At 47.0% G+C, this 25,115-nt stretch overlaps 2 protein-coding genes across 10 annotated transcripts in view; one reads left to right on the top strand and one right to left on the bottom strand.

Annotated features, from left to right (window-relative positions):
• Positions 1-21,635, bottom strand: part of sm (heterogeneous nuclear ribonucleoprotein L) — a 182,821-nt gene extending 161,186 nt beyond the window's left edge. For 6 of the 7 annotated variants that reach the window (XM_089558240.1, XM_089558241.1, XM_089558244.1 and 3 more), the window contains exons 1-4: positions 21,432-21,635; positions 12,451-12,530; positions 7,650-7,719; positions 4,657-4,742 (exon numbers count right to left, since the gene is read on the bottom strand). In XM_089558240.1, coding sequence (XP_089414366.1) covers positions 4,657-4,742; positions 7,650-7,719; positions 12,451-12,530; positions 21,432-21,497 — 302 coding nt within the window. In that variant the 5' untranslated portion in view covers positions 21,498-21,635. Of the gene's footprint in view, positions 1-4,656; positions 4,743-7,649; positions 7,720-12,450; positions 12,531-19,135; positions 19,430-21,431 lie in introns of those variants that run through there. The other variant, XM_089558243.1, reaches the window with a different exon arrangement.
• Positions 21,636-22,198: 563 nt separating this feature from the next.
• The window catches only part of LOC149332667 (zinc finger FYVE domain-containing protein 1-like), a 44,286-nt gene continuing 41,369 nt past the window's right edge, over positions 22,199-25,115 (top strand). For 2 of the 3 annotated variants that reach the window (XM_089558237.1, XM_089558236.1), the window contains exon 1: positions 22,200-22,486. The gene's annotated coding sequence lies outside the window, so the exon portion shown is untranslated. Of the gene's footprint in view, positions 22,487-25,115 lie in introns of all 3 variants that reach the window. The other variant, XM_089558235.1, reaches the window with a different exon arrangement.

Genomic DNA, 25,115 nt, shown 5'->3' with positions numbered 1-25,115 from the left:
TCGTTATAACGAAGCACTTCGTTATAGCCCGTGTTGAGCTCCAAAGGGACAGCTGAACCAGGTTATAACGAAGCACTTCCTTATAGCCCGTGTTGGGCTTCCAAGGGGAACCGTCATTCCTTCGCTACACCCGTTATGTCGTTATGCATAGTTTCGTTATAACGAGCATCGTCGCGTAATTGGATACGCGGTCGCTCGCCGCACCAACTGCGCCGAACGTAACGGCGGCGGGCACGTGGTGCCCAAAGGCGCATCCCGCTCAGGCCGGGCTCCAAGTCCTTTAAGCTCTGGCCATCCGTCTCCACGGCTGGCTGACATCACAGGCGCGAAAAGACCCGTCAGAGGCTCCAGCGAGCCAGCCACGGGGCTCGGAAGCGAGTGGGGCTCCCGCCCGAAGGGCACAGCGAAACGGAAAAGACAACTAGAGTGTAAACAACCCTAAAAAAAAAAAAAAAAAAAAAAAGGGAGCGCGTCGCGACTTTGTCGCACCCGCAAAACTGTAACGAACCCGTCGAGAAAGAACCAAAGGAGACAGGCGGCTCAGGAAGAACGATGGCCTCCCCCTTAAACGACGTCATCAAAGATTCAAAAGCCCGGAGGGCTCAACCAGCGATGAGCCGAGAAAGGAGGAAAAAAAATAGAGCGACAAAGCACGGAGGTGCCAAAACGTCCTTCTCTCCCTCTAGCCCCCACACACTCCGTTTACTATTCCTCAGCTCCTCGTCCGTACGGTTCAGCGCGTGTGTGTGTTTTCGGTCGCGAGGACGGACGGCAACAAGTCGTTAGCGGCGCCCACCCGCCCGCTCGCTCGACACCGCCGCCACCTTACGGTGGACAACACCAAGGGTAAAAAAAAAAAAAAAAAAAAAAAAACAAGACGTGCAAATAAGCGAGGACGGAAGGCTTTCTTCCTACAGCGACGGGCATAGGGAGCCACCCAGTTTACGAGGCGCAATTTCACCGCCAATCCCTCCTCGACCCCCTCTCTCATTCAACGCTCTCCGCACCACCACTCCTGGGATGAAATGCAGGAAGTCCCGATAACGACGGCCAAGGCGGCGCTGGCTGATTATACGACCTCAGCGCGCAATACAAGCAATAAGCAGGCAAGGAGATTGGCCATCAGGGTCATGCGAAGCCCCTTGCTTTTCGCGCTGCTCTTTTCTCGGCCACGAATAACAGAGCTCTTTTTCTTCTTTCCTCTCCTTCGCTCATATTTCCCGAGCCCGCTTTGAAGCTTAACGAGCTTCCGGAATCACAACGTACCCCCCTCCCCTCCCATTCGTTTTCTCACACTGACGAACGCTTCTCCGAAGCGCGCTTAGGGCCTTCATCCACAACGGGCGACAGGACATAAGGAGGCAGCCTGTTGGCCCGACTGCTTCCATTACCACACCAAGTGCGTGTGCGTGCATGCGTGTGCGTCGAAGTATATGCTTCGTTAAAGGAAACTTATTTGACTCGAAGTTTCGATCGGAAGACCGACCTTTTTCACTCTTTAAAAATTAGATCAGCCTTCCGATCGAAACGTCGTCAAATAAATATGCTTCCTTTAACGAAGCGTATACTTCGCTATAAGTAGTCAAGTACTTCATGCTCTCGCAACCTATATATTAAATATATTTCGTTTCTGATCGCTCGAAATGCAGCTCCGGGAACGGCGCCTGCCCAACCGACCCAGGCAAGTTACTCGACAATATAACGGGAAAATAGCGCCTTGAGAAAGGAGAACGGGACAACGGACGCGCACAAGTCTAAAATATGTTCCAACTAGCGCCACTACAAACGGCCGCCGAGTTACTGACGCTGAGGGCTGGCTTAACCGACACGATGATCAGGGTGCGTTGTTATCAGCTATGTTTTTCTTTGCCGGGGAGGGCTAGAACCTGGCACGTGCTTCTGCGATAAGCTCCCCGGACAGGTCTGCCAAGCGCAGCGCTCCTCCCCAGCCTGCTCGCGAAAACGTCAACGCTTGATCGCCGCCGCCTTCGCTCGAAGCGTGGTACACGGAGCAATGGATGGACTTCAAAATGCTCGGCGCTTCTCAACCTCCCACTACCTCTGGCAAAGTTGATTTATTCGTTAATTTTTGAGCTTCGCCATCACAAGCATTAGTTTCGCAATGCAGAATTGATTACAAGCCTCACGACGACCACTATGTACAAGGTGTCCAAGATAGAAGCACAGTATCTTGCATTAGCTAGCCCACCAAGCAGTTTCAGTCAATTCGTATGCTGCTCGCGCCTTGCGATGCTCGTTTTGGCAGCTGCCCCCAGCAAATTCAAGGGCTAATACGAGCCAACAGCGCGGCCGACTACTACAAGCCAACAGGCAAGCCGAGGCCACGCTTGTTCATACATGCTTCTGGTTTCCCGAACACGCATATAGTACACCGGAGCTCCTGACAAATACGAGACCGTTACAGACTGCGTGTGTCCCTCGAAGATATGGACGCAACCACGAATCCGGCCTCATCCAACCGTTGGCATGAGGCAGCGGCCCGCAAGTCGGCTAGACGCCCGGTGGCGACGTTCAGAGAAACGTTCCACCAAATTCTCTCTCTCTCCATCTGCATTGCGACCGTCGTACGCCGGCCGACCTCGAGCCCCCAGCAACGAGCGCCAAGACCAACCGCCCCCCCCATCACTCCTTCCACACCTGGCGGCCGCATTTCTCGCGCAGCCGTTGAACCCGCCAAAGCCGCGCTAACCCATGACGACATGCACCGGGCGCGCGCGCTCGGGCCGCCTCAGACGCACATCAACCACCGGCGTCTTTCCCGCTTGTTTCGTTCTGAGTCAAAAGAAAGCCGGCAGGGGAGCCTTCACCTCGCGGCGTAGTGCCACTTCGAGCCGTCGTCGTCGACGGCGGCGAGGTCGGAGTTGCTAAGCGCGCCAGACAGAGCTGTCACTCGCGGAGGCAACGAGAAAAAAAGAAAAAGGCCTAACGAGGGGGAGGAGGCGACCAGAACGCGGGCACAGAAATAACCCGCGTCCCTCCTCCCAACAATAAGAAGGCAGCAGCTCGCCCAGCACCGCCTGGACGACTTCTCTCCGGCACGCACAAACGGACACCGCCAACCACCGGACCCAGCGGCGCACGGCGAACGAGCGAAGCACTGACAGCGCCGCCAAAGCAGAAAATATTAGGCGCGATGCCGGCCTGCGCGTTTCCTCCACACGCCAGTCACGACGGCCAGGCGAGCCGTCCGCTTCCCCGAAAACGAAACCGCGCCACGAGCTGCACGCACCCCCCCCCCCCCCCCCCCCCACACACACACACTCACACACAACTGCGGCTCTGATGCGTCGCGTCGGGCACAAGGCACGACGACAATTCGGAGCCGGCCCTCATACGAGCAAAAGGGTGTGGAGCGAACAACCCAAGGGGGGGTCCCGCGTTGCTTCCAGGGAATCGAGCACGAGCGCAGATGGCGATCACGCGGGCATGGGCTGTCGGTCGCTCGCTACACTTCGCCTATTGAGCTGAAATCCCCGTGAGCGGGGGAAGCGAGAGACAGCTACTGCGACGCGTACCGTGATCGAGTTGAGACAGCGACGCACATCTCTGGCGAAATAAAGGCCACTCTATGACCACACGTACCAAAGCCCTACTGGCGCCACCTTCTGGCTAAAGCATCCTCCAACTTCGTTTGAGTAAACTAACGAAACTCCACGGTCACCACAACCACTTCCCGCAACTGCCAATGCGGAGTACAGAGTATAGTGGAAGTCAATGGCCTCATGACGCACAAGTCTCCCAAATTGAAGTCTATTGGACTACTAGCCCTATATTTGGGCTGAAAAACACTTCGCCTTTTTAAGAGCTTTCATCTTAAAGGCTACTTCATTTCCAAGTCACGCACAAGTAAATGCATGCCTTACTCTGTAAAACAGTACAGTTACTGATGGAATCAACTATACAATCTGCAACTTCCAAGTACACATTAAGTGTAAATGGCCGCGCAGCATCCAAAAATGCGGCAGGGTTTTAACGTAGTTAAACCGACTAGACATGTGAAAGCGTGCTTAGCCTGGCAGGCTTATGGTTTTGATTTGCTGAGTCGTCAGCCCATCTTGTGACGATATTAGTTCGATAGTGGTACTAGTTGATGAAGACAATGTGCAATACACCGCGCAAGAGTGTATACATTAGTTCGATAGCAGTAGTATTAGTAGAAGAAGATGACAATGTGCGACACACAGCGCAAGAGTGTGCTGCAGTTCAACACGAGGCGTGATAGGCTGCAGGGATAGCATAGTGCTCTCGTGCAGAGGCCTGCGAAGCTGATCTGTTCGCGTCGCCATGGGTTTGAATCCCAGCCACGGCAATATTTACTTATTTAATTATGGTCTGCCTAAGGTCCCAGACAAAGTCAAGCTTCACACGAACTCGCCAAGCCGCTTAGACCTCGTGCTTTCACACAAAAAGCAGCCTTTCTCAGTCTTCATATGCCAAGTGCGCAATGCGTCCATCAATCTGTCATCTGCAATGCAGGCCAATGCTGAAAATTCGAGGGCTGCCACCATACAAACTAAAAAGCAATTTATAAAGAGCACTCACCACTGTTGCAGAACCGCTCTCGGGTGAAGAGGACGCAATGCTAGGGACACTGGGCAAGCACAAGGTGCATTAGGCACTGACAGAAAAGGATACTCGACCATGGCTTGGACGCCATTCTTCTTGAAGATCACTATTCTCAGCACCTTGCCGCTGGGAGTGCAGATGGTGTGGATGACATCCTGAAAGGTGAAGAACGAGGGACGTCAAAAGGACATTTTCTCCTGACCCATGCTTGAAAAATGACAGCATGATCCCGCACATTAGATACTGACACGGTCATAACAGTGGTTATCAGTATATTGCCACGTATCATTGTAGTGTTTGTTCGTTCACGCTCAAGGCTGCAGGAAAGGGTTCTTATCACTTTTGTTCGATTGATCGCAGCCATGAAAGGCTGCATCTAGGTTTTTCCAGATTACTGTAGATGATCTTGTCTTGTTATCTGGAAGTTTCCTTGCCGGCTTTAAATTGAACGATGCCGCGAGCAGCAAGCATTCGTAGTTCGACGATTGACGAGCACGCTTGTTGCTTACGCCGCCACCAAGTGATTCAGTTCTTTTGCGGGCGCAAGTTAGCCCAAATAAAGAGCTTCGTTTCCAAGTCTTGTTGGTGTCCTACTGACCGCTGGACTGCCGTCACTACAACGTGACAATATATGTACCAGCTCCAGAACCCATGGTTAAATTTGGCTTCCTTGGGTCTGCACAGCATCACTTGAGCCAGTAGGCAAACTTGTTCCATTGTAGACAAATAAACAGGACACAGCACCCTAGACAAGCCTGGAAAAAGTCTGTGGCTTGATCTGAGCCAGTAATGTACGCCACACTATGGATGCAAGGCTCGAATATTCAAGACTAGCCGTCGACCAACGTGCCTGGAATGCTACGGCAAATGATTGAGTGATTTGAACACAAGACCCAGCATGCAAGCACATTTTAAACACAATGCGCACTAAAATGCCCATACTCAACATTATTTACAGGGACTTTCGTGTAACCTTGTGCCACAGTGTAAAACAATGGCCTCTGCACACAAATTCCTTCCAAACAGAGGAGCATTTCGAAGGCCACATGAAAACCAGACAAATCTCTATAAAGATTTCCCAGAGAGACAAGTAAAATCTGTAGAGCTAAGCTTATTGGCCAAGTGAATTAATCAGCGGCAGCTGTCATAGCTTTGGTCAAGTCATATGACCCTGCATTTGGCCGTAGAATCTACATTGTCAGCCTTAATAGAAAGCCTAGCTGTGCTCATGCAAATCAGAAAAATCTGATCTGGTCACCCACCCGCTCTCTTCCCTTTTGCACTTGCCCATCCCTCTCTCTAATTTGCCACCTGCCATTCATGGCAAGTGGCAATTGCCATCCCTCTCTCTAATTTGCCACCTGCCATTCATGGCAAGTGGCAATTGAATTTAACTGAATTAAATTACATTAAGTGAAATAAATTTAAGTAATTAAGAAGGCTGACACTAGATTCCCCAGTAGAACGGCAGGTTAAACTGCTCCACAAGACCCGCAACAGCTTTTGCTGTAAAAAAAGAAAAAAAAATCTGAGCCCAGAAACTGTTAGTCCCTAAGAGATGACAGACCACAACATCAGGTTTGTTCGTCACTGCTAAAACAAATTTACTACCGCGGAACGGGTGTCAAAATAAATTACCAATGAGCTCAAAACAAGACAAAAAAATCTGCATGAATAAAGCAGTTTGCATGAAAAGGCCACCAAAGAGGGGCTGTACAAGCTGGGTTTTCAAAGAATGTGCACCTTCGACAACTTTTCATATTTTGCTTCGAGGCATCTGACAAATGCGACAGCTTTTTTTGCAGGCTCCCTCCAGGCCAAATTAATTGTCACAAGTGTTCTTGCTGTTCCCACTCCTTGTCATCTCTTTGCTGCCGCCACCATGTATTCGCGACCGCAAAGAAACAAGCGCCCCCTTCCGCACAGTTCCAAAGCACGTTCAAGGCTGCCAGAAGAAACATTTCCTTGTCACACGGAAGCCGTAAAACAGTGGTTGCCTAGTCTCTCGCTCAAAGCAGCTCCCCTCTGCCACCCATCATAAAAAGGCCAGACAGCGTGCCTGACAAGCCCGGCCTTTCCTATCAAACTGCCGCAGTATCTTTCACTCTGCTCAAACAACAGCCATACACCAATTGAAAAGAACTCAACTTCAGTGTGCTCGGAGAAGACCAACAGAAGGGTTATAAATGAGCTCTATTCATAGTTTGCCGCCAGAGCTTTTACCGGGAATAAAGCTACCACGTGGAAAGACTGTCTCACTCTTCCACATCTCAATGGCTGAAATTGTGCACCTTGATGAATGATATAAAATGAGTAATAAAACAATTACCTTAACCCATTAAGGGTTCGTGACAACCTCAGTTCATCACAAGTGATCGCCACTTTTAGCTCATGACAAGCTCACCTCACCATGGGTGTTTCGCTGCTTTCTTAATGGCTTTCACAAGCTGCGCTCGTCGAATAGTGTTTTTACATTTAGAACATAGATGGCAGCACCCGTCCCTTCATCCGCGCTTCTTAATGAATGACAGTTCTCATAGCAGAAGGCATTCCTTGCGTGCCGAGTCTTATCCTGTTAGCACGAAACAACAATGACCCTCTTTCCGCAAACTCAAAAGTGGCAATTGTGTCACAGAGAGCCTACCAGCGACTCCAAGAAACAGTTAGGCCAGCTGTGAAACTAGGCACGCACTTCTTGCAAGGATTGTTCATGTTCCTTAAAAAAAAAAAAAAGTGTTCCAGGTGCATTTCTTCATGAAGTAAAGATGTAAAATGCAGAAATACACTCAACAGGCAGTGGCCCACAGAAAGCAGACTGACAAGTCAAGGGTACACTAAGGGTTAGAAGACGTGCCATATCAGGGGGCTCAGGATTAATTCCAGCACTACAAGGAACCCTTCAGCAAACCTCGATGTCTTGGATGGCAATCCTGTGCTTTGCCATTTGAAATTAACTGAAATTTTAAAAATTTATTTATCCGCCAAGCAAAGAGCTTCCATGATTCCCGACCACATGCTAGCAGCAGCAGCTTCCATTAATAGGAGATGCAACTGCCTCTTACCACTGTGATGGGGTAGGCAGGGTTAAGGATGGTCATCAGAAGTACATGGTTGGGCTTCTCCTCTTCTTGCCTGTGACAAAATGGGAAGACATACGAATGAGGGATGTTAAGAAGACAAAAGCAGAGCATCGTATATTAAAAACATAACGTAAGCTAAACTAGACAGCCACCAGACAAACACAAGTGGAAGTTTATTCTTCAAAGAATTAGGCTGAAATGTTATCGTTTGCTCATTGCAGAGGGTTGAATGAAAGAATAGGTGATCCAGTGTGTGGTTGTCAGCGATGAACAGCCATTCAATCGTTGCGGTAGCCACAACACGATACTCTTCAGTGACACCTGTGCACGGTTTCGTGTCAGTATCCTACATACAGCTGGTAAACCTACTTAATCAACAAACCACTCTAAGCAGGTGATGAAAGCAGAAAAACTGCGCTCAGCTAGCACACGGTGAGGAGATGGTGCTTCCCGGTCTGCAGAGCTGAGTGAGCTAGTGCAACACCACCTCAATTGCACAACTGCGCTGCTTATACACGAATACCATCATCCCACCATGACCCGGGCTTCCCACTTCATTAATTTTCAACTTTGAATGACTATACCTAGTACTCAACAGCCAGCTAGCCATGTCATGCATGCCAGGAATACAGACATTTTTCGGTTAAAACTGAAAAGTCCAACCCCTATCTGTTGACAACAGAGGGCCAGAAAAAGTCAATACAAGCCTCGCCAGCAGAGGCAGTTTTCACATGAAAAATTCACAGGCATACAAGTACATGTAGTATGCTAATCTCAGAGGCTAGACTAAACTGCCATTTACTTTCCACAAGCGATGATGAGCCGCCGCGGTGGCTCAGTGGTTATGGCATTCGGCTGCTAACCCGAAAGACGCGGGTTCTATCCCGACAGCCGCAGCTGTCGAATTTCAATGGAGGCAAAATTCTAGAGGCCCGTGTACTGTGCAATGTCAGTGCACGTTAAAGAACCCCAGGTGGCCGAAATTTCCGGAGCCCTTCACTACGGCGTCCCTCATAGCCCGAGTCGCTTTGGGACGTTAAACCTCCATAAACTTTAAACCAAACCAATTCTTTCGATGCCACAATCAATTCGACAGTAGCAGGAAAAAATAATAAATTTGATTCCCAATTTCTTAGAAACACATGCATCTTTTGCTGCCAAACATTCACAAACGAAGCAACAAAAAACCGATCTAATTTTATTAAGAAAAAAAAACTGGGCAAAGTTTTCCCGAGTGTTCCCTTTAAATAGAGAAGGAGGATAAACACGAGCTGACCTGATTAGCAGATTACTGCATTCTCATCTCAGAGACCACTCTTACGAAAAACAGGAGCTGTTATCAGCTAGAAAAGGCTACAGGTGTCACAATCACTAGCTGAATCCTTAAGTAAAACGCTTATGTTTACAACGAATTTTTGGCGAGCATCCATCCCTCAGCCTATGCTACACTGCCATTCACTTAAAAGCGGTGGCAACGCATTGTTCTTGGCACCATGAGTTTGCATCAACTGGTAAGAAGGTTTTTAAATCAAATCTTTTCGTCAATAGATACGTCTTTTGCTGCTGGACGAGTGTCGACATGGCTGAAGAGAGCCAGAGAATCAATTTTTACTGAGACCAATAACTAGGATAAAGTCGGCCTCGGTGTACCTTCAAGAGCATTCAAAGAGTTGCCGAGAGATATGGGCTCAAGTATTTATACTCAATTGAGGCACATCAGTACTGCACACACTAGTGCAAACAACTAGTTGAGCTACCCACATGACACGCCACATAACAATTTGCCCAAGCCAGCTGCACCTTTTGCCTACACTTGTTCATTTGCCCACGTGATCAGTGTATATAAAAAAATAAAGGCTGAACGATATGTTTTCCTTATTAAAGAAGAAAATTTGTCTAGAATGGCATCTCAGTGGCCGTTTTTTGTTCTTGAGTGTTGTATTTCATCAGGTTACACTTCCAATAAATTTCAGCCAGTAAAATCGATTGTGCACAGTTTACAGGAAAAAAATAAAATAATAACCTATCAAATAGATACGGAGTGTATCCTGCTGCCCACACATTTCTATGCTAGCATTACATTTTTTGCATTCCATTATTATGCTTTGGCTAACAAATTTTCTGCAAAATCACGAAAAGCATGGTTTATTTTCCATATCTAGACATTGCAAATGCTACAACTCATTCTTCTGAGCATACCTGAATGCTAAGAAGCAAAGCTATGCAGTTTTCTTGGGTCTTTGTAGCAAATTAACATTCTTAGCAATTTCTACCATGGGTGATCCATCAGAATATAGGACTTCCTACTGAATATGCAGCCTCTGCCTTGACTGCTAATGCTGACTAAGATATCTGTATGCGTATATCTTTATCTAAGATAAAGTGATATAGAATGGGAAAAAAGTAAAGAAAACGAGAAGAAGCCACCACCAGCAGTGTATTGGTTGTTGCAAACTGTGATATTGAGTACTCACCAGTCACTTGGCGGTTCAAGGATAAAACCACGCCTAATGCAAAGTAAAAATATCAGCTTTTACAATCACTCCCCCTCACTACATAGTGGCATTAAATTATATAGCATGAGTAAAGTTTCTGAATATCTGAATGCCAGTTTTTCACTTAATGCAAACTGAGCTCCTTAGGTTGCGAGATGAAACTGAAAAGTGTGGTTACTGGTGGTCAATGTGAAATTTCATACACCAAAGTCAGTCTATCGATCATTTTGTTTTTGTACATGTGTTGTAACTGAATGCAAGAAACCGCATCAAGCAAGTAACCAAACTTGGTGAAAAGGAGTCGCATGAAATTGCTACCTCATACAAAATTACAAGAGCTGAGCTTTGTGAAATGAGAGTGTATTAACAGAGGAACCACATACCCAGGTGTGCAAACTCTGAAAAGAAGTCTGGTGAGAAAGCTTCATCAAAAATACGAAAAATGCACAGTCTTTTTTTTTCTGCCTGCAGTGCTGCCTAGAACACTGCACTAGTGAAGACAGAGAGATAGAAGCTTTTTAAATTAAAAACAGAAAATTTAGTTGGCATTTAAATCCACTGACTTGCTACTCTGCGTGGGGAAGGGATGTGGGGAGAGACAGAAATGGGGCGACGAAGCTCACTGCACAGAGAATGCGCACTGAGTGGGCTGAACGGAGGGATTAGTTTGTCTAGAAGACCAACGTCATGTAAATAATCAAATAAAAATTTCATAGTGCATAGTGCATTCATAGCAGTCGCCGTAGCTCAGTGGTAGAGCACCGGACGCGTAATTCGGAGGTCGTGGGTTCGGATCCCACCGGCGGCATGTGGTTGTTTTTTCTTCTGCTTTTCTAATCAATTAGCTTTAAGCGACAACATATTCAGTAATATTATAAATTGATCAACACCACAAAATAAATAAATTAAAAATCCCCTGTGCCCCTTGGTTTCTGTGGCTGTTGGCTTCTCTCATATAACGAGCCCCTCATCCCCTTCCATTGTTCGCTTAACTGCTTAGCGAGGGCCTCGGTTCTGGCAGCCTTGACACCATAGGAAGCATAAGAGGGTCCTCACACAGCTTCCACCCTCGCCGTTCGATGATGTTCTACGTCACATCAGCGGTAACTCAGGACGTGCTACGTCCGCCGCTTCAGAACGTGGGTGGTGCTGATGAACACTCTCAAGGTTAGGTTACATGTAAACATAAATACCCCCGAAAGCAGAAGGTTTGACAGCCGTTGCCGTAGCTCAGCGGTAGAGCACCGGACGCGTAATTCGGAGGTCGTGGGTTCGGATTCCACCGGCGACATGTGGTTGTTTTTTCTTCTGCTTTTCTAATCAATCAGCTTTAAGCGATAACATATTCAGTAATATTCTAAATCGAACAGCACAAAATAAATAAATTAAAAAAAAAAATCCCCTGTGTCTTTCGGTTTCTGTGGCTGTTGGCTTCTCTCTAATGCCTATGGCAGGCTAAGGGTCTTAATACAGAGCCAAGTGTTAGAGGCAATCTCCTGGCAACCTGAGCACACTCTGTGGAACACAGATATTTTCTGCTCTCTCAGACTGTGAGGAACTTTTTGAGGCAGCAACGTGGGGAATAAGCTTGCTTTCACGCGGACCTCATAATACTGTCAGTCTGCAATGAAATTCGGTCATGCTTTTGGCTATAAACAGAGCCTGTTGCATACACACACACACAAAAATAAATGAGCTGCTTATTGTGCTTTATGCAAGGCTCTTGACATCAAACCCTGAAGCAGGTAAGGTTCATACATGAAGCACAGCACACCAATTTTAATTGCATGTCAAACTTTTGTTAAGCCTTCCCTCCTGAAACATTCCATATGAGCCACTCTTAAAGAATTATGGGAATAAGGAGTCTATAAGATATAGAGAAGTGTATATAAATCTGTATCTAGTCTATACAGTGTCCAAAGAATTCAACATAATTTCTATACAATTTCCATACAGTGTACGTGACATAAAAAGGCGTCCATGAGTTTCCATGCGTGCTTCCACACAGTCCATACCAGTTCCATGTGCTCCATAAAATCTATATGGAACCATTTAGAATCAAGGAACTAGTCATATGGAAACTTTCAGCGGGGCTGGCAGTACATATCAAATGCCAGTGTGGTTTCCGATTTTAAGGAAATGAAGCCTCAGATATGCAAATGTAATTAATGATTAATGCAGGGGTAAGTGTGTTCATTATGGAAGCAAATATGGTATTCTCCACAACACCGGCACACCAAGTCTCACACAAGCAGCTTGCACAAAATTAAATGAAAGAGGTAGCTCACCCTCGACCTCCTCCTCCGCCCCCTCGCTGATTATTGTAGTAGTTGTATCCCTGCTGCTGGTTGTTGCCATAGCCACGATCCTGAAAACAACAAACAAAAAAAAAGGTCAGCAACAAGTAACATGTCCAAGGGGTACAGAGTCAGCCTCCATTCCAAGCTCGGCACTTTAACGGAAGGACGATATTGCAAAACAAGACAACAATGGCAACAGCCATCAACCATGCCAGCTCTCGAGTTTGCTGCATTATCCGGCAAAGCGTAGAAAGCCACAACAGTTATCTCAGTTTGCCTTTCACAAATAGCCTGCTATGCTGAAATTCTCGTTTCAATCTTTCGAGCCTTCCATTGAGAGTCTGATAGCCTGCTATGCTGAAATTCTCGTTGCAATCTTTCTCGAGTCCTCCACTGAGAGTCTGCTAGCCTGCTACGCTGAAATTCTCATTTGAATCTCTCGAGTCCTCCATTGAGAGTCTGCAAACTAGGGCGTTCCAATGGTAAACCAGTGAGAGACCAGCAACACTCACCAGAGTGCTTGGAAATCATGGCTCATGGGCATGTGCTAACACTACAAAGGTTACTACTACTGCATCAGTAAAGTGCACACATAATTGGCAGCTACCGAAGTTTCTGCACACATGCTTATAAGTTATGTGATAACGTTTTGTCACAACCTGCAACAAGTTGTCAGACAACAAACGTGTGTGCAAGGTAATTCCGCATCTGTGCTTGACCTTGTACTCTCTTAAATCGTTCCATTGAAAATTTATCATTATTAGTTGAAAGCGGTTCGTCTGATCACAGCATGGTCTACGTTTCATTTGCTGTGCGTGACATGAACAAAAAACCCACAACTAAAACAGTTATGCTTGAAGATTTTTCACAACCAAGCGATCTAGATTACTTTTAAGTGCAGCTTTGACAGTTCTGACGTCACTGAATTATGGCAAAGGTTTAAGAACATTTGCTCCCACTGCAGAGAGAATTTCAAAGCCGACAAAAATCAAGAAGACATGCAAAAGTAATCCTTAGATTAATCCGAAAACTATGCATCTCACAAGCACAATTAATCGGTTAAAACGATGAAGAGCAAGTCAATGCATATTTAAAACCCACAAACAGAACCTTACTAAAGCAATAAAGGACGCAAAACGGTACTATTTTGAGCACACACTGCAAGACTTTATTCATGGCTCCCCCCAAAAAATTTTGGAGCTACTTAGAGGGAAAAAGAAAGCCTGTTAACCGAATTATGTCCAAGGGTGCACTCCTTGTGGGAAAAACAGCTATTGCTGAGCAGATTAATAGGTATTTCCCTAGAATTGCAGAAGCATAGCTTGTGCGGCCAGTTGGAGCATAACTAGACAAAAAAAAAGCAGGAAAGGAAGCGTTCACAAGAGGAAGGTGTAGACAGGACGATTCTGTCGTCCTGTCTGCTTCCTTTCGTAAACACGTAGCCATTTCCAGTGTTTTTAAACATAACATAATTTGGATACCAGGCCACGCGGGGGTCTGGGGCAACGAAAGGGCGGACGAACTAGCTCGAGGGCTTACTATCCGAGCTGGGGGGTCACAAGCCCCGGAGGAGCTCTGGACTAGCCTAGGGGCTGGGTACTCTGAGACACTAAGTTTATACAGGGGGCTAAGATACAAATACCCCCCACCACACAAAGAGCTAAGCAAGGAAGAAGCCGCAAAATGGCGGAAGCTACAGACAGGCTCCTTCCCCAACTTATATATACTAAGCAAGATGTTCCCGACACAATACCGCGCCACATGCCCTTGGTGTGAAGCGAGGCCAACACTATACCACATAACATGGGAATGCGACAGAAACATATCGTTCCACAAACACGACACACCAAGTGCGGAGCAATGGGAGAGCCGGCTCACCAGCTGCGAGCTAGAGGCCCAAAGGGCACTCATAGCACACGCAAGCGAGGTGGCCAGACTCAGTGGAGCCCTGGACTAGGGGACCACCCAAGGCTAAGGAGGCAACCTCAAGACTTGAAGAGAAGACTTGAAGAAGACCTCCACCGCAGGCTAAATCTTATAAATCAATAAAGTTTCTACTCACTCACTCACTCAATTACAAATCTACGTAGATTCCGCAGTGATGCATTTAGTTTTCCCTGACCCTGAGACTGTATCACTGCCTGAATTAACTTTAATGTTGTTAGCTCCGTCTCCGGATCCAGATAAAATTTCATCCTTTTGCAACATTATGCTGAAATGATGTCCAAATTTCTTGCAATAATCTCATTTGCCACAGGAAGGCTGCCTTCTGACTGGAGGACAGCTTGCATTGTGCCTAAAAAGGGTCACATGGTGCTTGTTTAAAACTACTGTCCTATCTCACTCACTAACACATGCTGTAAATTAGCAATGCATATTTCAGCTAACTAATAACCAAATATTTAGATGACAACGGTTTACTTTCACCTGTTCCAACATGGATTTAGGAAAGGGTTATCCATTGTGACCTAACTCACATCTGTTATACACAGCTCTGCAACAGTCTTTAACCGGTCAGGGCAGGTCAATGCCATTTTCTTTAAGATTTCCAAAAGGCATTTGATGCTGTATCACAAGCAATACTAACACATAAACTTGAAAATTGGTCTTCCTAGATTTGTAGACATGTGGGTTTCATCATATCTGACCAACTGTACACGGTTTTGATAACATTGACGGTTATCATTCAAGCACTTTACCAGTTACTTCAGGCGTTCCACAAGGAGTGTACTAGGCCTGTTGTTATTCCAGATAACTATAAAAATAATATCATTAGTGCTAAAACTGAACCAGTTCAAATCTGTTACCCAATGGTTGAATTTTGTTCAGCGAAATCAACTGCCCTAGTGGTCAAGTTTTCCTTAACTCTAACATTCAGAAAACTGACACATGGTGCAGCAATTTGAATATGCAACTTAATGTCAGAAAAGGAAACTTTGGAGATCACTGCAGCGACCCGCATTGGGGGAAAGTGAAAGCACTGATGTCTGTTCCATACTTGTCACCTCTCTTGTTTCACTCCGGACTCTCTGCCTTTCTGTGCTTCACTTGGAACTGTGCTCCTCTTTGCTTCAATTAATACTTTCTAACTTTTTTTTTTTCGTTTTATACTGTTTCGACACCTGAGGCTGTTTTGACATCCTCCCACTATATTGAAATCCATGTCTATTTTGACGGCTAATTGACTTTTCACCTCTACTCACTCCACATTAAATATATCTTTTTTGTTTGATTAATTAATCGCCTTTTAATCTACTTCAAACCTTCATCTTGGTTGCGTATTTTCACACAACTTCAACGTCAAAGGCTATCCATCTTCCATCTCATACAATCATTCTTTTACACCTAACTCTTTACCGAATGATGCAAGGCCTGTGGACATGTTTTGCGTCCACTTTCATCTGACACGAACCCGATAGCCAAGTACTGCTTTCGCATTAAAGCAGTTTTTATGAAGATTACCAACAAAAAACTTGTGCATTCCTGTCCATACAGCCCTCCACTGCATCTCCTTACAGATGTTGATAAATGTAAATACCTGTGTTACCATAACAAACCTTTTAAGCTGGAACAGTCATACTGCCAATATATGCGCAACCTCATACCCAAAAAATGTCTTCTCCGCTACAAACTAAAAAGCGCTCCTGCATTTAGCATACAACAACCTCATCAGATTAAAACAAGAGCATGACTGCACTACCAGAGACCCCTACACTAAGCAGAATATTGAAGCGCTGGAGTCAATACAGCGAAAAGCCGTACACTTTAGCTTTTCAAAGTATCACACGACCGACCCGCCCTCTGTTTTATGAAAGAACATGCCATTCCACCACTGCCAGCATGAAGGAAAACCCAGACTAAAATTTATTTTTGTTTAAAAACAAACTTTCTATGAGTCATCAACGTTATTGTATGCCCAATCTCCAACTCCATACCACGCCAAAATAAACGCCTTTAAGTACTCTTTTCACCCATGCAAAATTAAATACAACAAGCTGCCTTCAGATGCAATTATGTCTATTCACTATTGACAAACTGATTACTTCTTAAACATAGCCATGCTTCGCATTTGTATAAATTTTCTGTTACTGCTCAACATAACATGTTCAGCAGTAAATAAGTTATGTTTTGTGCTCTCAGTGCAATGAATTCATATTGTGCAATATTGTATTCTTCTTGCCCCTCCTGCTGGGGCCTGTTCTAAAGGGCCAGCAGTATTTGATAAACAAATAAATAAACAAATAAAGTGAACAATGAATATACCTCAAACCCAGCGAATGCAATCAGATCTATATTATTGGCACAATAACTTCTTTCACAGCAAGCATGACAATAATAGCTGCACATGAAGGAAGACTTCACAATAGAAAGTGGAGGCGAAGCACTGGGTCAACATAAATGACAAATAACAAATGCCTCGCAGTATCAAAGACATTTGTGACAAAAAAAAACGAAAGCAGGTTTATGCTTAAACAGCAGCTTAGGCGCTATCGGGAGAGAATTTACGGTAGAAAGAATAACGATGGCTCAATTTTGCGCAATTCAGATGCAACTTGTAGCAAGAGCCAGGCTTAGAGAATTTCTTATTTTTTAAATAGTTTACAAACCACCTGTCCAGCGATTCAATCGGGGAAGCGTAGCACAAAAGTGAAACATACCCTCAGCGAAACTGGAAGACATGTGCGGCGGACAAGCGACAGCGGTGGTTAACCAACCAAACTGAACATTTTCCGCACTCAAAAGAAGCAATCCAACCGGCTAATTAAACTCCCGTCAGAGTAACACGACACGATGTTGCAAAGGCTAGACGAAACTCACTATTAGCTATGCCTAGTTTTACCAAGAAGCCAACTCTGTACTTCCGAGAGAAATTTAAAAGCCAAGAATGAACAAGGAGTAGAGGGAGTGCTCCAAATCACTCCGTGCGAATGAAACGAGAAACCAATCTCGGCCGACAGACGGCGTGTGACAGCGCCCCGCTAAGTGATTTACGAGCGTCTATTCGGAAAGAATAAGCGCATGCCGCCTCCGACGAACGGAAAAACAGTCGCCCAGCGACGGCACAAAATAAAACAGGTGTAATGACGAGGCGCGCGAGCTTCCTGTTCAATAAAGATGGGGGGAGTCGAGAACAAAGGAGGTACACGTCTACGCTCGCACAGGCACAGTTAGGCCAGGCAAGCAGCCGGCAAGGTCAGGCGCCAGCTGCATCATCGCGTCGTGAACCGTCGCGCACTCAGCTCGTACCCTCCTCCCCCTCCTAGCGCCCTACTACCACAGCCTCTCTCCTAACTTGCCACGAAGCCAAATAACAAATAGGAGAGCTCAGGGCAGACAGGTAGCTCCGCGACCAGAACAAAAACGTGAAGAAGTAAACAAAAACCCGGAAGAAATTGCTACAGACAAATTACAAAAAATGCCAGAGCAGACGACGAGGACGAAAAGGCGCTGAAAAGAAAGCGCTCCAGCGCTCGGAAGGGACGCGAAGCAAGATGTCAGGGCAAGCAGCTGCTACGCTATAAGCGCGGCCCGACAAAACATTATACAGAAACGAAATTGAATGCCGCTATTTACGGTGAGTAGGTTGGCAGACAGAGAATGAGACGGCGGGGGGGGGGGGGGGGGGGGGGGGGGGGGGGGGGGGGCGCAATCGTCGTTATACAGCAGCGAGTATGCGTCGCAAACTTTTTCCGAGCGTCACCTCATGTCGCACAAGAGAGACGGAGAAAACGAAAAACGCGTACGACTTTTGCCTTCAGGTTGGTTGGTTGGTTGGTTTTTGAGGAAAGGAAATAGAGCAGTATCTGCCTCACATATCTCGATGGACACCTGAACCGCGCCGTAAGGGAAGGGAGGCAGGTGGGATTGAAAGAAGAAAGAGGTGCCGCAGTGGAGGTCACCGGAATAATTTCGATCACCTGGGGATCTTCAATGCGCACTGAAATTCAGCAGCATACGGGCGCCTTTTGCGTTCCGCCTCCATCGAGACGCGGCCGCCGCGGTCGGGTCAGGCTGGTTTGGTTTGGTTTTATTGGGGTTTAACGTCCCAAAGCGACTCAGGCTATGAGGGACGCCGCAGTGCAGGGCTCCGGAAATTTCGACCACCTGGGTTTAGCCCCATCCATCGATCCACAACAAAAACAAACGTTACCCTGCAAAGCGACTACGCAATTAATAAGAGCAATTGCGCAGTTCGCCAGACAAAAAAAAACAAAACAAAAACGACGCCACTAACGCTCGGTCTGCCGTTTCGAACGCGACAAAAGTACCTATCGGGACGAGTGAAATTCCGCTAAGTGTTGGTAGCGACTGTATACCTCGTATGCAAAGAGCGAAATTCACAAGCGATCCCAACGGATTTAAACAGAAGCACCGCATTGATGCTGTAACCAATCGCACGCGGCAACGCGGGTCTATCCGGTATTGTACGCGTTCGTTACCCTACTGAAAAACGACGCAAACAAAAGAGCCCATAAAATGAAGACAAAAGGCCACTCGTCTTAGTCAAGAAAGGAAGGCAGCTGTTCGAAGACAGCTGCCCGAGCGCGAAGTCCAATACCGGCTCTAATACAAAAGGCAGATCTGACGTGCGCCATCATCGTCCGATAGGCAACGACCAAACGCTCCTCAAAAGTTGCTAGAAAAAACTCGCGCGACGCTAATACGAACTTACGTAGACGCTCGGTCCCGCCTGCTTGGATCTCTGTTGCTGACCGATGACGAGGATCATCCCAGCGACTTCACAGCGCCGGCAAACAGCCCGACGACAACGAGACTGCCAAAGGCTAGAGACTTGGGGTAACGGCGCCAAGTTGTGTCACAACGTTGACCACCACCTCACCAAAGGCGCGCGACGGGACGACGACAAAGTAATCAGATATCTTCACGCTAACTGCCAGGAAAAAATAAAAAATTAAGCGGCTACGCGAGTGACGTCAGGCAGTTCGGATCCCACCGATGTGGCTTTAGAACGGATCGGATGCTCCTGCTGCAACGAACGCTGCAGCGAGCAAATCGAGTAACACCCAAAGAACAAACTAACAAGAAAAGGACGCCGCGCGCCACTCGAAAGGCGTGGACGTGACTTTTACTTCCGAGATGATGATAGCGTTCTTCCAAGACGACAGTCAGGAACGGCCAGTTTCTGTGGTTGTATCGGATTGAAATCGCGCCAAACCGAACCAAGACGACCTCTGCCAAGTGGATAACGATTACGAATGCGTTACAAGAGCAGGGTATCCAGTACGCACAAGTACGCGACGATAAGCGCGCTCGCCGCACGGGGTACAGCGCGGTCCCGACTTTTCCAAGCGTAACTCGGCGCTTCTTTAACGAGCGCAGTTTGCCTTTGGAGACGAACCCATTGACTGCGACACGGACCATCCCATGAAAAGTTCACCTCACATCAGACGCGTCCACAAGAGCGAATACGGAGCTACATCCGCTACGCAATAGCGAGTACGCACTAGCCACCACGCCGGTTCAGCCACCGGAACAATCTCACAAGGTCGCCAGAGCAACGGCTGCCTCCCTTCGCTATCGAGGCACGGCGAGAAGTCAGGTGGAGTAGGGCATAACATCCTACCACGACCCTCGCCAAGAGTGCGATCAATCTTAAGCTGCAGGCCCGAGCTGAGCCAGTCTTCTATGCGCGGGACAGCAGATCACGCGATGATGCGGCTAACTTCCTCTTCAACGTCGACTCGGTGGCCCCGCCGCTTAATTGCTGTCAAAGCAGCGAACACCCCAACCACCCAACTGTGCGCTGAACACAAAGGCGTCATCCCGTCAACGGGTCTTTGTTACCGAAGAAACGAGAGAAATGACAAAGCAGCCACTGTTCACGCACGATGGCTGGGTGAGTGCGGTTATTTTGGAAACACAAACGAACAGTCTTGTGCGCCGAACGAGGTGTTGCGCGCGGGTAGAAGAAAAAGGGCCGAGATGGTGGCGATATGACGCCCCTCGGAGAAGGGGTAGACCAGCGAGAGGTTTAAAATAAGCCCGCCCCGTCGCATAGCCGGCAGAGCAGTCTCGCGTACGCCCAGAGCGGCGAACCATCTTATCAAATTGCCCCTTTTCAGCTCTGTCTCTGCTTCGTTTGTGGCCGTAAACAGCGGCTCGAGACGAGGGGGGGAGCCGGGGGCACACCGACACTCGTTGGTACCAAGAGAACTCGTACAGCGCGCGGTCTGGCTTCAATTTCTTTGTTGTTCCACTTTACGGTGCCCTCAACAGAGTCAGAAAAGGACAAAAAAAAAAAATCCGGCGCCGCCGTGAGAAATCGTGAGCGACCGCGGTGGCCTCCGGCCACACCAGGCCGTTGACCGGACGCGTGCAAAAAAGAACAAAAAAAAAAAACATGGCAGCCGCACCGCTGAAACTAACACAAAATTGTAAAACGGGCTCAACAAACTGACCGGGCGGGGGCGGCAAGTTGCGGTCACAAATGCTCTCTTGCGCGTGTGAGTGAAAACAGCGAGTACACCAGAAGCGTCACGCTATCGGGACGGAATACAAAAGAAACAAAATCAAGCAAAGACAAAACAGACATGCGAAACATCCGCAGTTATTCCCACGGGTATCCAGCCGCACGAGTCGAATTCTATAAAACAGCAGCACCACCACTAGAGCGCAGCGGAAGGTTGTGCATTGCCCGACACGGCGATTGTTTTTCCGACCTCGGCAAACCGCGACGAACGAACGACACTTCCCGCCGAACGTACTCCTCTTCGGTAAAGGTCCATGTCTGTTTTCGTTTTTTCAACCCGATACTATCCCCATGGTATAGAAACAAAAGCGGCAAAACGGACGCAAAAACAAGGCACATTGTGCGCCGGCCAGCATTAAGCCTATCAAAGCACGCTTCGTGTACTGCGCTTCCGAGCCGGCAAGCATGAGAGCGGTTTTGTCATCGCGGGGCGCGATCGCGCGAGCACCCCTCCAGAGACAACGTGTGCGCTACGTACCCGGCCTTCGTCCGTTCGCTGCCGTTTCGCAGCGTGTCCATCGTAGCTGGCGATATCGGCCATCATCCCAAAACCTTTCGACGCGATGCCGGCCCACGCACAACACGAGCAGAGAACAACGAGACGCACGGCTTCGGAAAAAAACACGGACAATTCGCGACCACCGCCGACAAGAGCGTTCTTCGCCAAGTAATGGCCACCCAGGGACGGCACAAGCCGGCAGAACGGGAGATGCGGCGTAGATGGCGCCACGAACGCTACAAACTTTCTAATTTTGTTTTGGTTTTGAGCGCGCTGCTTACCCACCATGTTACCCACCATAGATGCCACTACTACTCTATGCATGACTCCATGGTAACAAGAGCGCTGCCATCGTCGACGATGCACAACGTAAAATTGTTTATAAAACTTATTCAAACTCAAAAACTAAATAATAGTACTTAAAAACAGGAAGTGAAATTATTTATTTAAAACACAAGTTTAAATTTTTTTTTTGTAATATAACGTGATAATTTTAGCATTAGCTCTATGATTTTAACGTTTTTAGCGCCAGATTTTGGTCTAGTGGTTATGCCTGTAAATAAGCACGAAAAAAAAAGATATCGTGAGTGGAGTACTATTTCCAATTAGGCGGGATTGTCTTTCGTATCTCGAATTCATTTGTCAGCTGTTATTGAAAGTCACATTAAAACTATATGCTTGCTGAAACGACCATTTTTTGCGGATAAAAGTTGGAATTTTAACGGCCTTCGAGGATGCTGTAACCAGAGTCATGCCTGAGTGTAACGTTTGCGCGCGGCGGCGCAACGAGCGCTAATCCGGCGGTGACTGGCTTGTGGCTTGTGATCATCTCAAAAACAGCTGGCTTGCTCGCGCTCGGTATCGCGGTGGTAATGGTTGATCGCATTGCAAAATAACTCATGCGCTGCGAAGCTTAGCAGTAGCGATTGTCCGGTCAGTACGTCGGAGCTGCATTCCCCGTTGTTTTCGTCGACTTCCGTCGAAGAGCCAGCGGCTTCGCGACGCGAGAGCCACAGTGACACCACTTCCTCGAGGTTGGTGTTTGAGTGTTGTGCGTTGTCAGTTTCCCTAACTCAAAACGTCAACATTTAGGGACGGCAATCGGGTTGTTGGCATCTCGGTAAAGAACTGCGGTTCGTCAGGCTTCGCCTTGACTTATCTAAGCCTACGTCTTGAGATAACGCGGGGCACCGCGGTGGGTCCTGTGAAGCCAACCCATTGTCTTTGCCTCCGCCGACAAAGCGCTCTTGGGAAGTTTGTAGCTAGTAAACAAGATTACAGTGCTCACCAACTGTTTGTTTACCCTCGGCGGGCATATATTCACGCCTAGCGGCATTCGTTCCGCGAGTCTAGAGCGGGCAGTGTTGCTGCCCCTCTCAAATGAAAAGTTTCTAGTGGTGACTCATACCAAGGCCGCGCAAGGCTGCCTTTGTTGACACTGGTCAGACGATCTTTCTCCGCGAATTTGTCGCCGCCTGTCAAAAACTCGTGACATGCGAATTTCTCGCTTTACTACACAATTTTGAGGATTCCTTTGCGCTTGTGGGCAGCGCTTGCTTATTGTTTTTTTATATTTGTCATTTCGAAGCGCGCGTCGAGTCTGGCCTTAAGCTGGTGTGCACAGGTACTAGTACTTCGTTTTGCAAGAGATGCGCTGTTTCCGCACTTACTTGCGTAAGAAGTTCGTCTGGCGCGTTTCACGCTTGCGGCGTGGGGCTTTGAGCCGCACTGTGCCCTTTGCTAACTAAATGGCTTTCCCTGGTCATATGCAGATTGCCACGCTTCGCGGGAGACACGTATCAGCGCTGTAGCACATTATGCGGCCGTGCAGTATCTCACGCCTACAGTGTTCCTGACTGCACTTTATGGTCTCTGAACGTTGGAAAATATATGCAACGGACAAATGGCAGCTCAGTGACTAATGTTGAAAAACATTGCATCACCTCGGTGGACCACTGAAGGTGCTTATAAAGATTCGTGCGTAGATAATCTGTGGATAAGTGAAATGAAGCAATGTCATCTTGTTGGTGAGCTATAGGACTGCTGGTGAAATTACTAGCAGGAATTCGTTACAAAACAGAAGTGACAGCCACGTAATTATGCTGATTAATATTTGTTTTTAACTAAATCTTCCCCAACTGGCTGTATCGGACACTTCCCTTGCTGTAAACAGGATTGCCATTGCGGTGTGTTATAACGGAAGGCCTGCACTGATATGCTGGCATCTGGGAGTATTCCATTCCAGGTGGTCTTATGGGTGCTTTGGTGGGGGTGTGACACAGCTACTGCCATCACCTCGTTCACCTTAGGGAATAGTGAAAAGTCTGGTAACTTTTTCTTTTATAGCCTTGTGTGGAATAATTATTACAAAAGTCATTACACATTCAAAGACTACATTATCCTGCCTTGTTGACCTGCAGTTAATTATTTTCTAATTGTGTCCTTAGTAGCGTCCTAATTCTGATTTCCAGCTGCTGAGTGCTCGACCAACTGTTAACTGTTGTATGGCTACCTGTGGTAGCTGAATTTCACTGGTAATGCAGTGATGCTGTGGAAAATTACTGAAGGGTTCTTAGCATTGTGTGATAATGGCTTGCTGTGTGACCAGATTGAGTCAGTGAGTTTGTTGTTATTGCAGTTTAACAGGAAGTCTTATTAGTAGGGGTGTGTGAATATCAAATTTTTCGAATACGAATCGAATACGAATACTTGGTTCCGAATATCGAATCGAATATCGAATAATCAAGGACAGACGCATTTAACCACTACAAAACATTATTTGAGCACCCAAGAACATCACAGTTCAACTATCAGTGATGAAATGAACACAAAAGATGTGTGTGGCTGCACAAAAAGTATCAAAGTCTCGAACATTATTCATAGAAGAGTGGAAATATCAGAGAAGATGGCTAGTACACAGCATAGATTAAGGCTAGCTTGCCATAAGTACAAAAGCGCGTTGATGGGATGAACATAAAAGGTTGCCGCGAAGGAAGACCGGCTGCTCCGTTCAGGCAAAAGTAGCTAGTTCCCTTCTAGCTGAAGTAACTTCTCCAGCCACAAAAATGCCCTCTCACTTGGCACTGAACTGGCACGTATTGCGAGGTATTTCGTGCAGAGCTCTGACTATACCAGCTTCGCAGGCATAGCCACAAAGAAGCTCACCAACGTAGTCAGCTACTGCATGGCCCAACGATACACATTGCTCTGAGCGCTGCTGTATTGTTATGTCTCTTTTGATAGGACTTGCGGACAGAAATGAACGCCGGTGCTCGCAATAGAATATTCGGCTGGGTACGAATATTCGCGTCGGGTCGATTATTCGAAACAACACGAATACTTAGCTTTCGAATCGAATACGAATACTAAAAATATACTATTCGAATTATATTCGAAAATTTTGAATATTCGCACACCCCTACTTATTAGGCATGTCACTTTGACCAGTTAAGTAATGATCTGAAAGTTTGCTTCCGTTGTGGAAGGGAAATTTTGTTCTTGTGCCATCTTTATTAGTTCCGTTGCTACTGAAGTGTTTTAGTATCCCTTCTCACGCACCTGTTACTTTATTACCCCCCCCCCCCCCCCCCCCCCTCAAAAAAAAAAAAGATTGCTAGGAGCAACAAAACATTGGCAGTAGATTTGTTTGCGAACTAAACATAG

The sequence above is a fragment of the Amblyomma mixtum genome, chromosome 8 (assembly GCF_055824585.1).
Source record: "Amblyomma mixtum isolate Tamu chromosome 8, ASM5582458v1, whole genome shotgun sequence".
NCBI classification, from domain to species: Eukaryota; Metazoa; Arthropoda; class Arachnida; order Ixodida; family Ixodidae; genus Amblyomma; species Amblyomma mixtum.
Note: the sequence above shows the minus strand (reverse complement) of the source record. Positions and strands in the feature narration are given on the sequence as shown.